General features: G+C 37.7%; 1 protein-coding gene, 1 non-coding gene and 1 pseudogene across 2 annotated transcripts; 2 read left to right on the top strand and 1 right to left on the bottom strand.

Moving 5' to 3' along the window:
- The window catches only part of LOC113850865, a 190,798-nt pseudogene extending 186,517 nt beyond the window's left edge, over positions 1 to 4,281 (top strand).
- A 2,453-nt stretch (positions 4,282 to 6,734) lies between these two features.
- Positions 6,735 to 6,841, bottom strand: LOC113851661. Its single transcript, XR_003502233.1, has one exon. It is a non-coding gene; the product is annotated as a small nucleolar RNA R71 (small nucleolar RNA).
- Positions 6,842 to 7,154: 313 nt separating this feature from the next.
- Positions 7,155 to 8,396, top strand: LOC113850866. The gene is made up of 3 exons (XM_027481390.1): positions 7,155 to 7,860; positions 7,966 to 8,201; positions 8,319 to 8,396. Exons 1-3 carry the CDS (start codon positions 7,155 to 7,157, stop codon positions 8,394 to 8,396), a joined length of 1,020 nt encoding a protein of 339 aa, XP_027337191.1.
- Positions 8,397 to 12,332: the final 3,936 nt, after the last annotated feature.

A 12,332-nucleotide genomic window follows, 5' to 3' on the forward strand; every position in this document is an offset into this window, starting at 1 on the left:
CTTTGTATGCACAGAATATTATTGGAGGAGGGTGCTAAGCCAATGAGGCAGCCTCAGAGGAGAGTGAATCCCATTATTCTAGACGTGGTGAAGAAGGAAGTCACCAAGTTGCTGCAAGCTGGGATTATCTACCCTATATCAGACAACACTTGGGTCAGCCCGGTCCAAGTGGTACCAAAGAAATCTGGACTCACTGTGGTGAAGAATGAAAAAGATGAGTTGATACCCACCAGAGTCCAAAATAGTTGGAGAGTCTGCATAGACTACAGAAGGCTTAACCAAGCAACCCAGAAGGATCACTTCCCATTACCTTTCATTGATCAAATGTTGCAAAGGTTGGCTGGTAAGTCTCATTATTGTTTTCTTGATGATTTTTTCGGTTATTTCCAAATTTGCATTGCACCTGAAGACCAGGAAAAAACCACTTTTACATATCCTTTTGGCACTTTTGCCTATAGAAGAATGCCCTTTGGCTTATGCAACGCCCCAGGAACATTTCAAAGATGTATGTTAAGCATTTTTTCTGATTTAGTGGAGCATTGTATAGAAGTTTTTATGGATGATTTTACTGTGTATGGCCCATCTTTCTCTGCATGTTTGAATAATTTGGAAAAAGTATTGAAAAGATGCATTGATACTAACCTTGTGCTGAACTTTGAAAAATGCCATTTCATGGTAGAGCAAGGTGTAGTGTTAGGCCATATCATATCTGAAAAGGGAATTGAAGTAGATCCTGCAAAACTTGATGTTATTGCACAATTGCCTTACCCCTCTTGCATTCGAGAGGTTCGTGCTTTCCTTAGCCATGCAGGGTTCTACAGGAGACTCGTTAAGAACTTCTCCAAAATAGCCATTCCCCTGTCCAAGCTTTTGCAAAAGGAGGCTGAGTTCAACTTTGATGAAAAGTGCAAAGAAGCATTTAATATGCTTAAGGAAGCCCTGACCACCACACCCATCATCCAACCTCCAGATTGGACCACACCATTTGAATTAATGTGTGATGCATCCAATTTTGCAGTGGGGCCCGCATTGACACAGCGGGTTGGTAAGTTTCCTCATATCATTTATTATGCTTCTAGAACTTTGGATTCAGCACAATATAATTATACCACAACTGAAAAAGAATTATTGGCCATAGTTTTTGCACTGGACAAGTTTAGATCATATCTGTTAGGGTCAAAAGTTGTGGTTTTTACTGATCATTCTGCCTTGAAGTATTTGTTGAAAAAGACAGATTCTAAGTCCAGACTTATAAGATGGATGCTCTTACTTCAAGAATTTGATTTGGAGATCAAGGATAGAAGTGGAACTCAGAATTTGGTAGCCGACCACCTGAGCAGGATAGAGGGAGTTCTAAACCCTATTCCAATTTTAGATGATTTTCCTGATGAACAACTCTTGGAGTTGTATGCTTCACAGGCACCCTGGTATGCTGATATTGTTAACTTTCTTGCTGCAGGAGTTTTTCCAACAGGTGCACCAAAGGCTAAAAAGGATAGGATAAGGAGTGATGCCAAACATTACGTTTGGGATGACCCTTATTTATGGAAATTCTACAATGATCAAGTCATCAGAAGATGTGTGCCTGATGAAGAAATTCCATCCATACTGTAGTTCTGTCACGCCTCAGCTGTAGGAGGTCATCAAGGGCCTCAGAGGACAGCAAGAAAGGTGCTGGATGCAGGGATGTATTGGCCATCTATTTTTAAAGACTCATGGCAAGCATATTCTACCTGTGAGAGATGCCAAAGAGCGGGAGGAGTAATTACATGGAGACAAGAGATGCCCCAACAACCCATTCTCTATTATGACATCTTTGATGTCTGGGGTATTGATTTTATGGGGCCATTCCCCTCCTCTTTTGGTTTTCTTTATATACTCCTTGTTGTTGATTATGTCTCAAAATGGGTGGAAGCTAAAGCCACCAGAACTAATGATGCTAGAGTTGTTGCAAAGTTTGTTCGTAGCAACTTATTTTGCAGGTTTGGAATTCCTAGGGCCATCATTAGTGATCAAGGAAGTCATTTTTGCAATAGGACTATGGAAGTCTTATTGAAGAAATATGGAGTTGTACACAAAGTTTCCACTGCCTACCACCCACAGACAAATGGGCAGGCCGAGCTCTCTAATAGAGAAATCAATAAAATACTTGAGAGAGTAGTGCAGCCCCACAGAAAGGACTGGAGTCACAGGCTTGATGATGCCTTGTGGGCACATAGAACAGCATTCAAGACACCCTTGGGAATGTCACCATACAGGGTGGTCTATGGAAAAGCCTGCCATCTGCCAGTTGAGGTGGAATACAAAGCTTATTGGGCAGTAAAGGCTTGCAACATCCATTATGATTTAGCTGGAGAGCAGAGGAAATTACAGCTGCAAGAGTTGGAGGAGCTACGTCTTGAGGCCTATGAGAACTCCAGAATTTATAAGGAAAAGACCAAACAATACCATGATAAGAAGATTTCAAGCAAAGAGTTCAATGTTGGTCAAAAGGTTCTCTTGTTTAATTCTCGTCTTAAACTCATGCCTGGAAAGCTCAAATCAAGGTGGCTTGGACCTTTCACTGTTACAAAGGTATTTTCCCATGGTGCAGTGGAGATCATAAGTGACTCCACTAGCAAAAGTTTTATGGTGAATGGGCACCGCTTGAAGCCATTCTTGCAAAACTCAGCTACCTTGGAAGAAGTTGAAGAGATTAACTTGATATCACCATGCACCAACCCCCATTCCATCCCTTGGCTCCCATAAATAATTTCATACGTCAAGCTAGTGACGTTAAAGAAGCGCTGTGTGAGAGGCAACTCACAAGTTGATTAAGAATTTTTTGTATTTAGTTTTATTTTTATTTTTATTCTTTATGGTTCTTTTCATCCAATAAGCATTTTTTTTAAGCTATGAATTGAGATGCATTAAACATGATTTTATTACATATTCTTCATTTTTGTTACAGTGGACAGTTTTAAATTTTGAATCTGATTCATGCAGAGACCATAGGAAGTCCCTATGCACCAAGACCTATCCAAGGTGTCCACTTCCCTTTCATAGTAGTCACTTTCATGCTAAGGTAAGTGAATCCACTCTCTGTAGTTTTCACTTTCAGCCTATAGTGATCACTTTGAAGAGGTTTTTGGGTCATGGGTTTGTGTTTCAACACTCCCAGTTCATAGTGAACACGCGCCGATGACTGGAATATAGAAGGCTCTCTGTAGTTATCACTTTGGTTCCATGGTGATAACTACAGAGGCACCTCCTGGACTAACGTTGATGCGCGTAGTTACTCCCATCTCATAGTAACTACGCGCAAGCCACTTCACCAAAAGCCTTCTCTGTAGTTATCACTTTCCCACCATAGTGATTACGTGCGCCACTTCACTTGCTAAATACAAATGCGCGTGTTCACTATGGTTTGAAAGTGATAACGTCAGAAACCTATATAAACTGAAAGTGTTCACTCTCTCACCCACTCTCACTAAACCTCTGAGCACTCTCACCCCCGCTTCCAATCTTTTTGCAAATTCCCTCCCTTTTTTCATTGGTTTGTGCTAAGACTCACCCAGTCATATAATTTTGCACCTCTCTCAGGCTCTTATCCAGGTAATTCTTCAAATTTCCCTTCTTTCTACATTAGGGTTCTTCATTCAATAATTTAGGGTTTTTAAATTCTGGGTTTTTGAATTGAAATTGCTTGGGAAAACATGATATTCTAGGTTTGTTTGCATGATTCGAATGAATAGAGACTGTTAATTTGATTAAATTTTCTGCCTCTATCTGATTAACCCTTAAAGTGCCCACTATGTTTGGGATTTTAAACTGGAGCCTCATAAATTGTTATTTCTGCATAAATTCTGTTGGTTGAGGTGTCAATAGCTTGATTAAAATGGACAAGGGGTGTGTAGTGGGTGAATTTCTACAGTTTCTCTCATTGTCGAACCCCAAAGTGCTCACTGTTGTTTTGACAATTTTAATTTGGGGCTTCGAAAAAATTGAGGTTAATAAATCCCAACTACAATGTGGAATGTAATTGTCCATTTGGAAGTGATTACAGAAGTTAATTGGTTAATTTGTTGCATACTGCATTGTTCAACCCTAGGATAGTCACCCCAAGAGTGCTTACTTGGCATGTTTTAATTGGCAATTCCTGGACTGAAACTGATAATGCACAATTGTCATTATAGGATGCTTGTCTGTTTGTAGGATGCTGGAGCATTTAATTTGGTTATTTTGTCGAATTTAGAATTGTTGGACCTTAGGATAGCCACTCCTACCTGCAAAAATGCTTGAAGTGGAACATTCTACTATGTTGGTGCTTGTGTATAATGCTTAATGTGTGCTGCAACTGTTAAATTTATGGCTAAGTACACAACCCTCTTTTGTGGCTCTGGTTAATCTGGTCCTGAATATGTCCCCATAGTGTTTCCTAGAATCTACAAAAGTGACTATTTGATCTAAAAAATAGAATGGCATTTGGGGATATTATCATTGCTGCCCTTCCACTGCACACACTCCATTGGCCCTGTGCACCTCTTTAATGTGCTGGAAATCTGCATATAATGCATCATACATCACTTTCACCTTGCTGTCCAGTTGTATTCATAATGAAGAATTCCTTTGAACTTTAATCCAATTGCTTCGTCTTCCTAATTGCTTTTTGAATTCTATGCATCATAATTGACCATACATTTTGCACTTCTCTGTACTGAACCCATACTGAAATTCAAAATGTTGTTGAGTGCAATTGTAGTTGCATCTGTCCTTTTGTTGTGATAATTTCTGAATCTTCCTAACTGCAACTGATAAATGCTTTCTCTACTTGATCGTACATTGTAATTCATGAATGATAAATTCATTGAGAAAATTTACTATTATTAATTTTATATTATTCATATTTCAGGAAAAATGATCAAGAAGTGAAAGCTTTAAAAGATATTGGGAATTGAAACACACAAAAAAGCCAGAGATATACACGAGCAAGTACATGCCTGTGTATATGAGCGTGTATCTCACTGATCGCGTCAATTGAAGTGTATCATCCAAACCAGAGATGTACACGGCCAGATACATGGCTGTGTACATGAGCGTGTACTTTTATGGAAAGCTTTGAAGGGCGTCTATTAGAAAACAGAGATGTACACAGCCAAGTACATGGCCGTGTACTTGGGCGTGTACTTTTACGCGCGTCAGAAATTTAACTTTTGCGAGAACCCTAGGACAATTCCTATAAAAGGAGAACTGGTCTTGAACCTATGGAGGCAGTTTTTGGAGACGAAAGACTCAGAGATGGCAGGAGGATAGGATCAAGCGTTTTAATTCATCTCTTTTGTAATTTTAATTTGAAGATGTTTAGGTTCTAATTTTCCTTTGAGTATCTAGACGTAATGAATCCTAATTGACTAAATTTTCTGGAATTCTTCTAATGCTATTTCATGTTCTTTACTCTTGGGTTTAATTGAGTAGTATCAATTTTCCCTATCTTGTTTTCTTGTTTGAATTTGAGTAAAATTCCTGCATGAAATTAACATTGCTCAATTAAAAAGACTTGAATGTATTTCTAGAGATAGAAAGACGTGAGTTTTCTGTATTAGGATTAACCCTAATTATGGAATTCATAATGAACTTAATGCAACCTAGGGGTATTAATTAAGGAAGAGATTCTGATTAATCAACTGAGGGTTAGGAATCATTATCCTTGAGAAAGGTATTGATTTAATTTGGAATTTCTTGCAGCGATAAGGGTTTGGAACAAAGTAGTTGAAGAAGAATTTCAGTTATTTGGACACTTAGGGAGATTTACAGTCTAGATACTTGCCTTTTTACATTGAATACCTTTATTCATAATTTTCTATAATTTATTTTCACTAGAATATCTGTTCCTTTTAATTTATTATTCTTTTACTTTTAGCAATTTCATCAACAAGGTTTATTTTTCATATTTATTAACAATTACGCAATTAAGGAAAAGTTTCTTAATAACAGTCCCTGTGGATACGACACTTGGTACTTTAATTTTAATTTTAATAATATTACTTCGACAACGGGTACACTTGCCCAGTGATCAGTTTTTACACACCAAGTTTTTGGCGCCGTTGCCGAGGACTGTTTAATTAGGATTCCCTTTATTACGTATTTAGTAATTTTATTTATTTCTTTAATCTTGAATTAACTTAACTATTTTACTTTCATTCTTTTTAGGAGCTGATTTTTCTTGTGTATGATCAAAACTCGTTCTACTGCACTGTCTGAAGAACTATTTGAATTTGACCCAGAGATCGAAAGAACTTTGCAAAAAAATTTGGAAAGAGAGGTGATTGCTAGTACAAAGGGAAAACGCACAAACACACATGGAAGGAATGGCAAACAACGAAGCTCAACCAAGGACCATGTCCGATTATGCTCGTCCATCATTAACAGGGACAGAGTCTAGCATTGTCCGTCCGGATGTGCAAGGGAATTTTGAAATAAAGCCCAATGTTATTCAGATGGTTCAGCAGTTTATCCAGTTTGATGGGTTGCAAGACGAAGACCCCAATGCTCATATTGCAAATTTTCTGGAAATTTGTGATACTTTCAAGATCAATGGAGGTACTGATGATGCAATCTGCTTGAGGCTATTTCCATTTTCTCTCAGGAGCAGAGCAAAGCAATGGTTGAATTCTCTCCCACGAGGGTCTATCACTTCATGGGAGGCTATGGCAGAAAAATTCTTGGCAAAATATTTCCCTCCCGCGAAAACTGCCAAAATGAGGAACGATATCTCTTCCTTCTATCAGTTAGAGTCAGAGACATTATACGATACGTGGGAGAGGTTCAAGGAATTGTTGCGAAAATGCCCACATCATGGGATTCCGGACTGGCTTCAAGTGCAAACCTTCTACAATGGATTGAACCCAGCCACAAGACAAATGATAGATGCTGCAGCTGGGGGCACTTTGAATAGCAAGACACCAAGGGCTGCACAAGAACTGTTTGAAGAAATGGCAATGAACAGCTATCAGTGGAGCTCAACTCGATCCAAACCTGCGAAATCCGCGGGGATCTATAGTCTTGATGCAGTAACATCCTTGGCAATGCAAGTGGAAGCCTTAGGGAAGAAGATTGATGGTTAAGAACATGCCAATGTGATAGGAAACAGACCACCGTACCAAAATTACAATGGCATGAATAATTCGGGCTGGAGGAACTATGCAAACCCACCGTGGAACAACAACCAACAGCCAATGCGGAACAACACACCCTCAGGGTTTCAACAACCACCCCCAACTGAAAAGAAGTCAAACCTTGAGGAGCTGATGACCAAATTCATTCAAACATCAAAATCTCGGTTTCAATCCACCGAGACAGCACTAAGAAATCAACAAGCCTCTATCCATAATCTAGAAATTCAGTTGGGTCAAATTTCTAGACTTCTCTTAGAAAGACCCCAAGGAAGCTTGCCTAGCAATACTGAGACTAATCCTAGGGAGCAGGTCAATGCAATAACATTAAGGAGTGGCAGAACATTACAAGAGAAGGGGAAGCAAGAAACAAAAAAAGATGCAGTTGAAGAGGAGGATAAATGTCAAGAGGAGACTGTGGAAAAGCCCCCTGTAGTGAAAGAATTCATACCCCCACTTCCCTACCCAGCAAGATTGAAGAAAGACAAGGATGATGAACAATTTGGTAAATTTCTGTCCTTATTTCGTCAACTTCATATTAATTTACTGTTTGTTGATGCCTTGGCACAGATGCCCAAGTACGCCAAATTTCTAAAGGATCTACTGTCCAACAAGAAGAAATTGGAGGAGTTGGCCACAGTAACTCTGAATGAAGAATGCTCAGCAATTCTGCAAAACAAGATGCTCGAAAAATTGAAGGATCCAGGGAGTTTTACTCTTCCTTGTCTCATTGGTAGATTGAAAGTTGATAGGGCTTTAGCTAATTTAGGTGCTAGCATTAATTTGATGCCATATTCTATTTTTAAGAAATTAGGTTTAGGGGAACCTAGGCCAACTAGGATGAGTATTCAATTAGCTGATAGGTCAATTAAATATCCTAAGGGTATCATTGAGGATGTGCTTGTAAAAGTGGATAAATTTATTTTTCCTGTTGATTTTGTGATTCTTGATATGGACGAGGACACTGATGTCCCCTTGATCTTAGGTCGTCCCTTTTTAGCTACTGCAGGGGCTATAATTGATGTGAGGGATGGAAAGTTAATTTTGAGGGTTGGAGATGAAAAAGTCACTTTCAAAATTCCTGATGTAATAAAAAAGTCTTTGAAACAAGATGATTCCTGCTACTTTATTAATGTAATTGATGATTATGTTTCTGATTGTGCACAGGAATTCTTGATTTCAAACCCATTGAAAAGAAGCTTAGTTCATGATAAAGGAAAAGATGATATGAGCTTGGTAACTTAAGAACAGTGGTGTCATTTAGAAGCCACTAAGCCATTATGGAGAAAGAGGGACTTCAAAGTTTTGGAGTGGAAATCAGAGAAGCAACCCAATCCATCTATTAATGAACCACCAGATGAAAAATTGAAGGTCTACCATCATAAAAAATTCAAGGGAGGTAAACTATTTCAAAAAGGTGATTTAGTACTGTTGTACAACTCTCGCCTCAAATTATTCCCAGGTAAACGCAAATCCCATTGGTCTGGACCGTTTACTGTGCATAAGGTATTTCCTTGCGGTATAATTGAATTAACTCATCCAGAAAAAGGAAATTTTAACGTGAATGAACATAGGCTCAAACTGTACCAGGGGGTCAACTGCAAACTTTTGCAAATGAGGAGTTTAAACTCCTCTATGTTAAATTTTGAATGTTGAATTACATTGAATAGTTTAGGTTAGGTAGGTTTAGTTTATTTTAATTTAGTTATTTATTTGCTCATTTATTTATATTTTGAATAAGCGTCCTCGCCCCAGCATGAACCCCATCTCCTTCTGACCACTTTCTTAGTATAGATGATGAAGACTTAGATGATGCGCAGTTTAGTCTACAATTAGGAGTCTTAGTTATTGAATTTTTTTCACTTATGTTATTTTTAGGATTTATATTGCTTTTGTCTGTTTATTACTTTTGTTTCTTTATCGCATTATTTTGATCGTTCTACTCCTCTTGTCATTATGAACTGAGTTAAATCTCCTTATAAAAAATTTTTTAATCAGGTTTCCTCTCCAATTGAATCCCAGATTAGCTTTGCTTCTCACGACTCTTTGCTTACTTATTTACTTTTCAGGGAGTTTCAGTTGCACTCTAACTCTTCTATTTGATTGAGGACAATGCAAATCTTACACTGTGGGGTGGATAATTATAAATGTTTGAACTGAATTGTTGTTTTATTCTTGAGCAATACTGAGTCAATTTTACTGTTGCATAGAAGATGATATTCCTAAAAATAAAAATAAAAACAAAAATAAAGATTCATATGCAGTTATTCTAGATATTGGAATTGTGTTTTTGATTGTTTCTTGATTGAAGTATCAGTAGATTTTTCTGATTTGAGGAACTTGAATCTATGCAAATTTTTTTTTAAGAATCGTTAATATCTGAAAAATTGGGGCTCTGCTCAGAAATAAAAGAGCATGCCATGGAAGCATAACTAGTTGAATGTGGATTGCAGGCAATGTCCGGATACCACATCCTAGAACCCCGAAATTGTTTGAGGTACCGATGTGGAAAGCAAGGGGTGGAATTTTCCATTAATACCTTGTGCTAATTGGGATGGAGCATAAAATGCACCCTACTAGCCGATCATGGCTCAAAGTAAAGAAAATTAAATAAAACCTTGTGGAAGAATTCAAAGTTTTGAATTAAAATTTTAAGAGGTAATTGTAGAGAGGTCCTTATTTCAATTCTGTCTGAAGTTACAGAGGTCGAGAGCAAAAGAAAGCACAATTTGATGTTTAAGAATTACTTTCTCTCTAAAAATAAAATAAAATAAAAATAACAATAATAATAATAAAAAATTCAAGAATTTGATTCTTTGTTGTCAAGGGTAAAAGTGATCCATTTCTTTGCTTGGGGACAAGCAATCGTTCAAGTTTTGGGGAATTTGATAAATGCTTTCTCTACTTGATCGTACATTGTAATTCATGAATGATAAATTCATTGAGAAAATTTACTATTATTAATTTCATATTATTCATATTTCAGGAAAAATGATCAAGAAGTGATAGCTTTAAAAGATATTGGGAATTGAAACACACAAAAAAGCCAGAGATATACACGAGCAAGTACATGCCCGTGTATATGAGCGTGTATCTCACTGGTCGCTTCAATTGAAGTGTATCATCAAAACCAGAGATGAACACGGCCAGATACATGGCCGTGTACATGAGCGTGTACTTTTATGGAAAGCTTTGAAGGGCGTCTATTAGAAAACAGAGATGTACACAGCCAAGTACATGGCCGTGTACTTGGGCGTGTACTTTTACGCGCGTCAGAAATTTAACTTTTGCGAGAAAATTAACCCTAGGACAATTCCTATAAAAGGAGAACTGGTCTTGAACCTATGGAGGCAGTTTTTGGAGACGAAAGACTCAGAGATGGCAGGAGGATAGGATCAAGCGTTTTAATTCATCTCTTTTGTAATTTTAATTTGAAGATGTTTAGGTTCTAATTTTCCTTTGAGTATCTAGACGTAATGAATCCTAATTGACTAAATTTTCTGGAATTCTTCTAATGCTATTTCATGTTCTTTACTCTTGGGTTTAATTGAGTAGTATCAATTTTTCCTATCTTGTTTTCTTGTTTGAATTTGAGTAAAATTCCTGCATGAAATTAACATTGCTCAATTAAAAAGACTTGAATGTATTTCTAGAGATAGAAAGACGTGAGTTTTCTGTATTAGGATTAACCCTAATTATAGAATTCATAATGAACTTAATGCAACCTAGGGGTATTAATTAAGGAAGAGATTCCGATTAATCAACTGAGGGTTAGGAATCATTATCCTTGAGAAAGGTATTGATTTAATTTGGAATTTTCTGCAGCGATAAGGGTTTGGAACAAAGTAGTTGAAGAAGAATTTCAGTTATTTGGACACTTAGGGGGATTTACAGTCTAGATACTTGCCTTTTTACATTGAATACCTTTATTCATAATTTTCTATAATTTATTTTCACTAGAATATCTGTTCCTTTTAATTTATTATTCTTTTACTTTTAGCAATTTCATCAACAAGGTTTATTTTTCATATTTATTAACAATTACGCAATTAAGGAAAAGTTTCTTAATAACAGTCCCTGTGGATACGACACTTGGTACTTTAATTTTAATTTTAATAATATTACTTCGACAACGGGTACACTTGCCCAGTGATCAGTTTTTATACACCAGCAACCATGCATTATTCTTTGTAAATGCTTTCTGCAAATCAAAATTGAACATCCTTGTTATTTATCTGCATAGTTCTTAACATTTTGCTGCCATACAGAATGGTCTGTTACCACTTGTTTGCTTCATGTGCACTTAATTTCAGTTTGTTGCATCATTGCCTATGTCCAATTTGGTTGTCTTAATGTTGTTTTGCTTGAACCATAATGTGATCACCTTGCATGGTATCCTATTCCTGATGTTCTGGTTTGCTGTCTCAGTTAGCTGAATATTATTTTGTTTGATATACATCGTTGCTGCAGAATATCTCACACAGATTTCCTTTTTCTCTGCAGCAAAAATGGTCAACACACCAAGGAAGAGCACTCCAAGGTCCAAGAGGGCCAAAACAGCTGGTGCCTCTTCCTCTGCACCTCCTCCTAACCATGACCCGCGGTTTAAGTCCTTGGAACATGAAGAATATTTTAAAACAAATATCCTGAGAAGGAAGCTGGTACAGGACCGTAACTTTGAGATTTAAGAAGGCACCTATCCCCAATTTGAGGAGGAGATTCAGAGAAAAGGATGGGACCTTTTTACAACCTGTGCTGGAAATGGGTGGAAGGAAATCACCCAAGAGTTCTTCGCCAACGCAATGAGGATTAAAAGCGACACTCTCCCTCCCAGACACAGCATGGTAAGGGGAAAACTGATCAACTTCACCCCCTCCAACATCTAAAGAGTTCTAAATATCCCAGCTATGCATAAGTCAGCTGGCCAACTAGACTTTACAACCTTCAGCATCCAAGAGGATAAGGACTACATGCCTATCCTTGAAACTGTTTGCAAAGAAGGTGAGAATTGGGAGTTTGACTGCAAGATGCAACCCAAGAACTTGACCACCAAGCACCTCATCTCTACAACAAAAATCTGGAGTGTCTTCATCCTTAGTTCTTTCATGCCGGTCCTCCACTCCTCTACCTTAGCAGTGAAGCGAGCAGAGCTTATTTATGCCATTCTGACAGGAATGCCCA

This window comes from Abrus precatorius, unplaced genomic scaffold (genome assembly GCF_003935025.1).
Source record: "Abrus precatorius isolate BTA unplaced genomic scaffold, Abrus_2018 Scaffold9, whole genome shotgun sequence".
Taxonomy (NCBI): domain Eukaryota; kingdom Viridiplantae; phylum Streptophyta; class Magnoliopsida; order Fabales; family Fabaceae; genus Abrus; species Abrus precatorius.

Coding starts and splice junctions, on each gene's coding strand:
- LOC113850866 (XM_027481390.1), top strand. CDS start 7,155: ATGAATAATTCGGGCTGGAGGAACTATGCAAACCCACCGTGGAACAAC. Junction 7,861..7,965: donor AAAATTGAAGGATCCAGGGA/GTTTTACTCTTC, acceptor TTAAGAAATTAG/GTTTAGGGGAACCTAGGCCA. Junction 8,202..8,318: donor ATGGAAAGTTAATTTTGAGG/GTTGGAGATGAA, acceptor GATTGTGCACAG/GAATTCTTGATTTCAAACCC.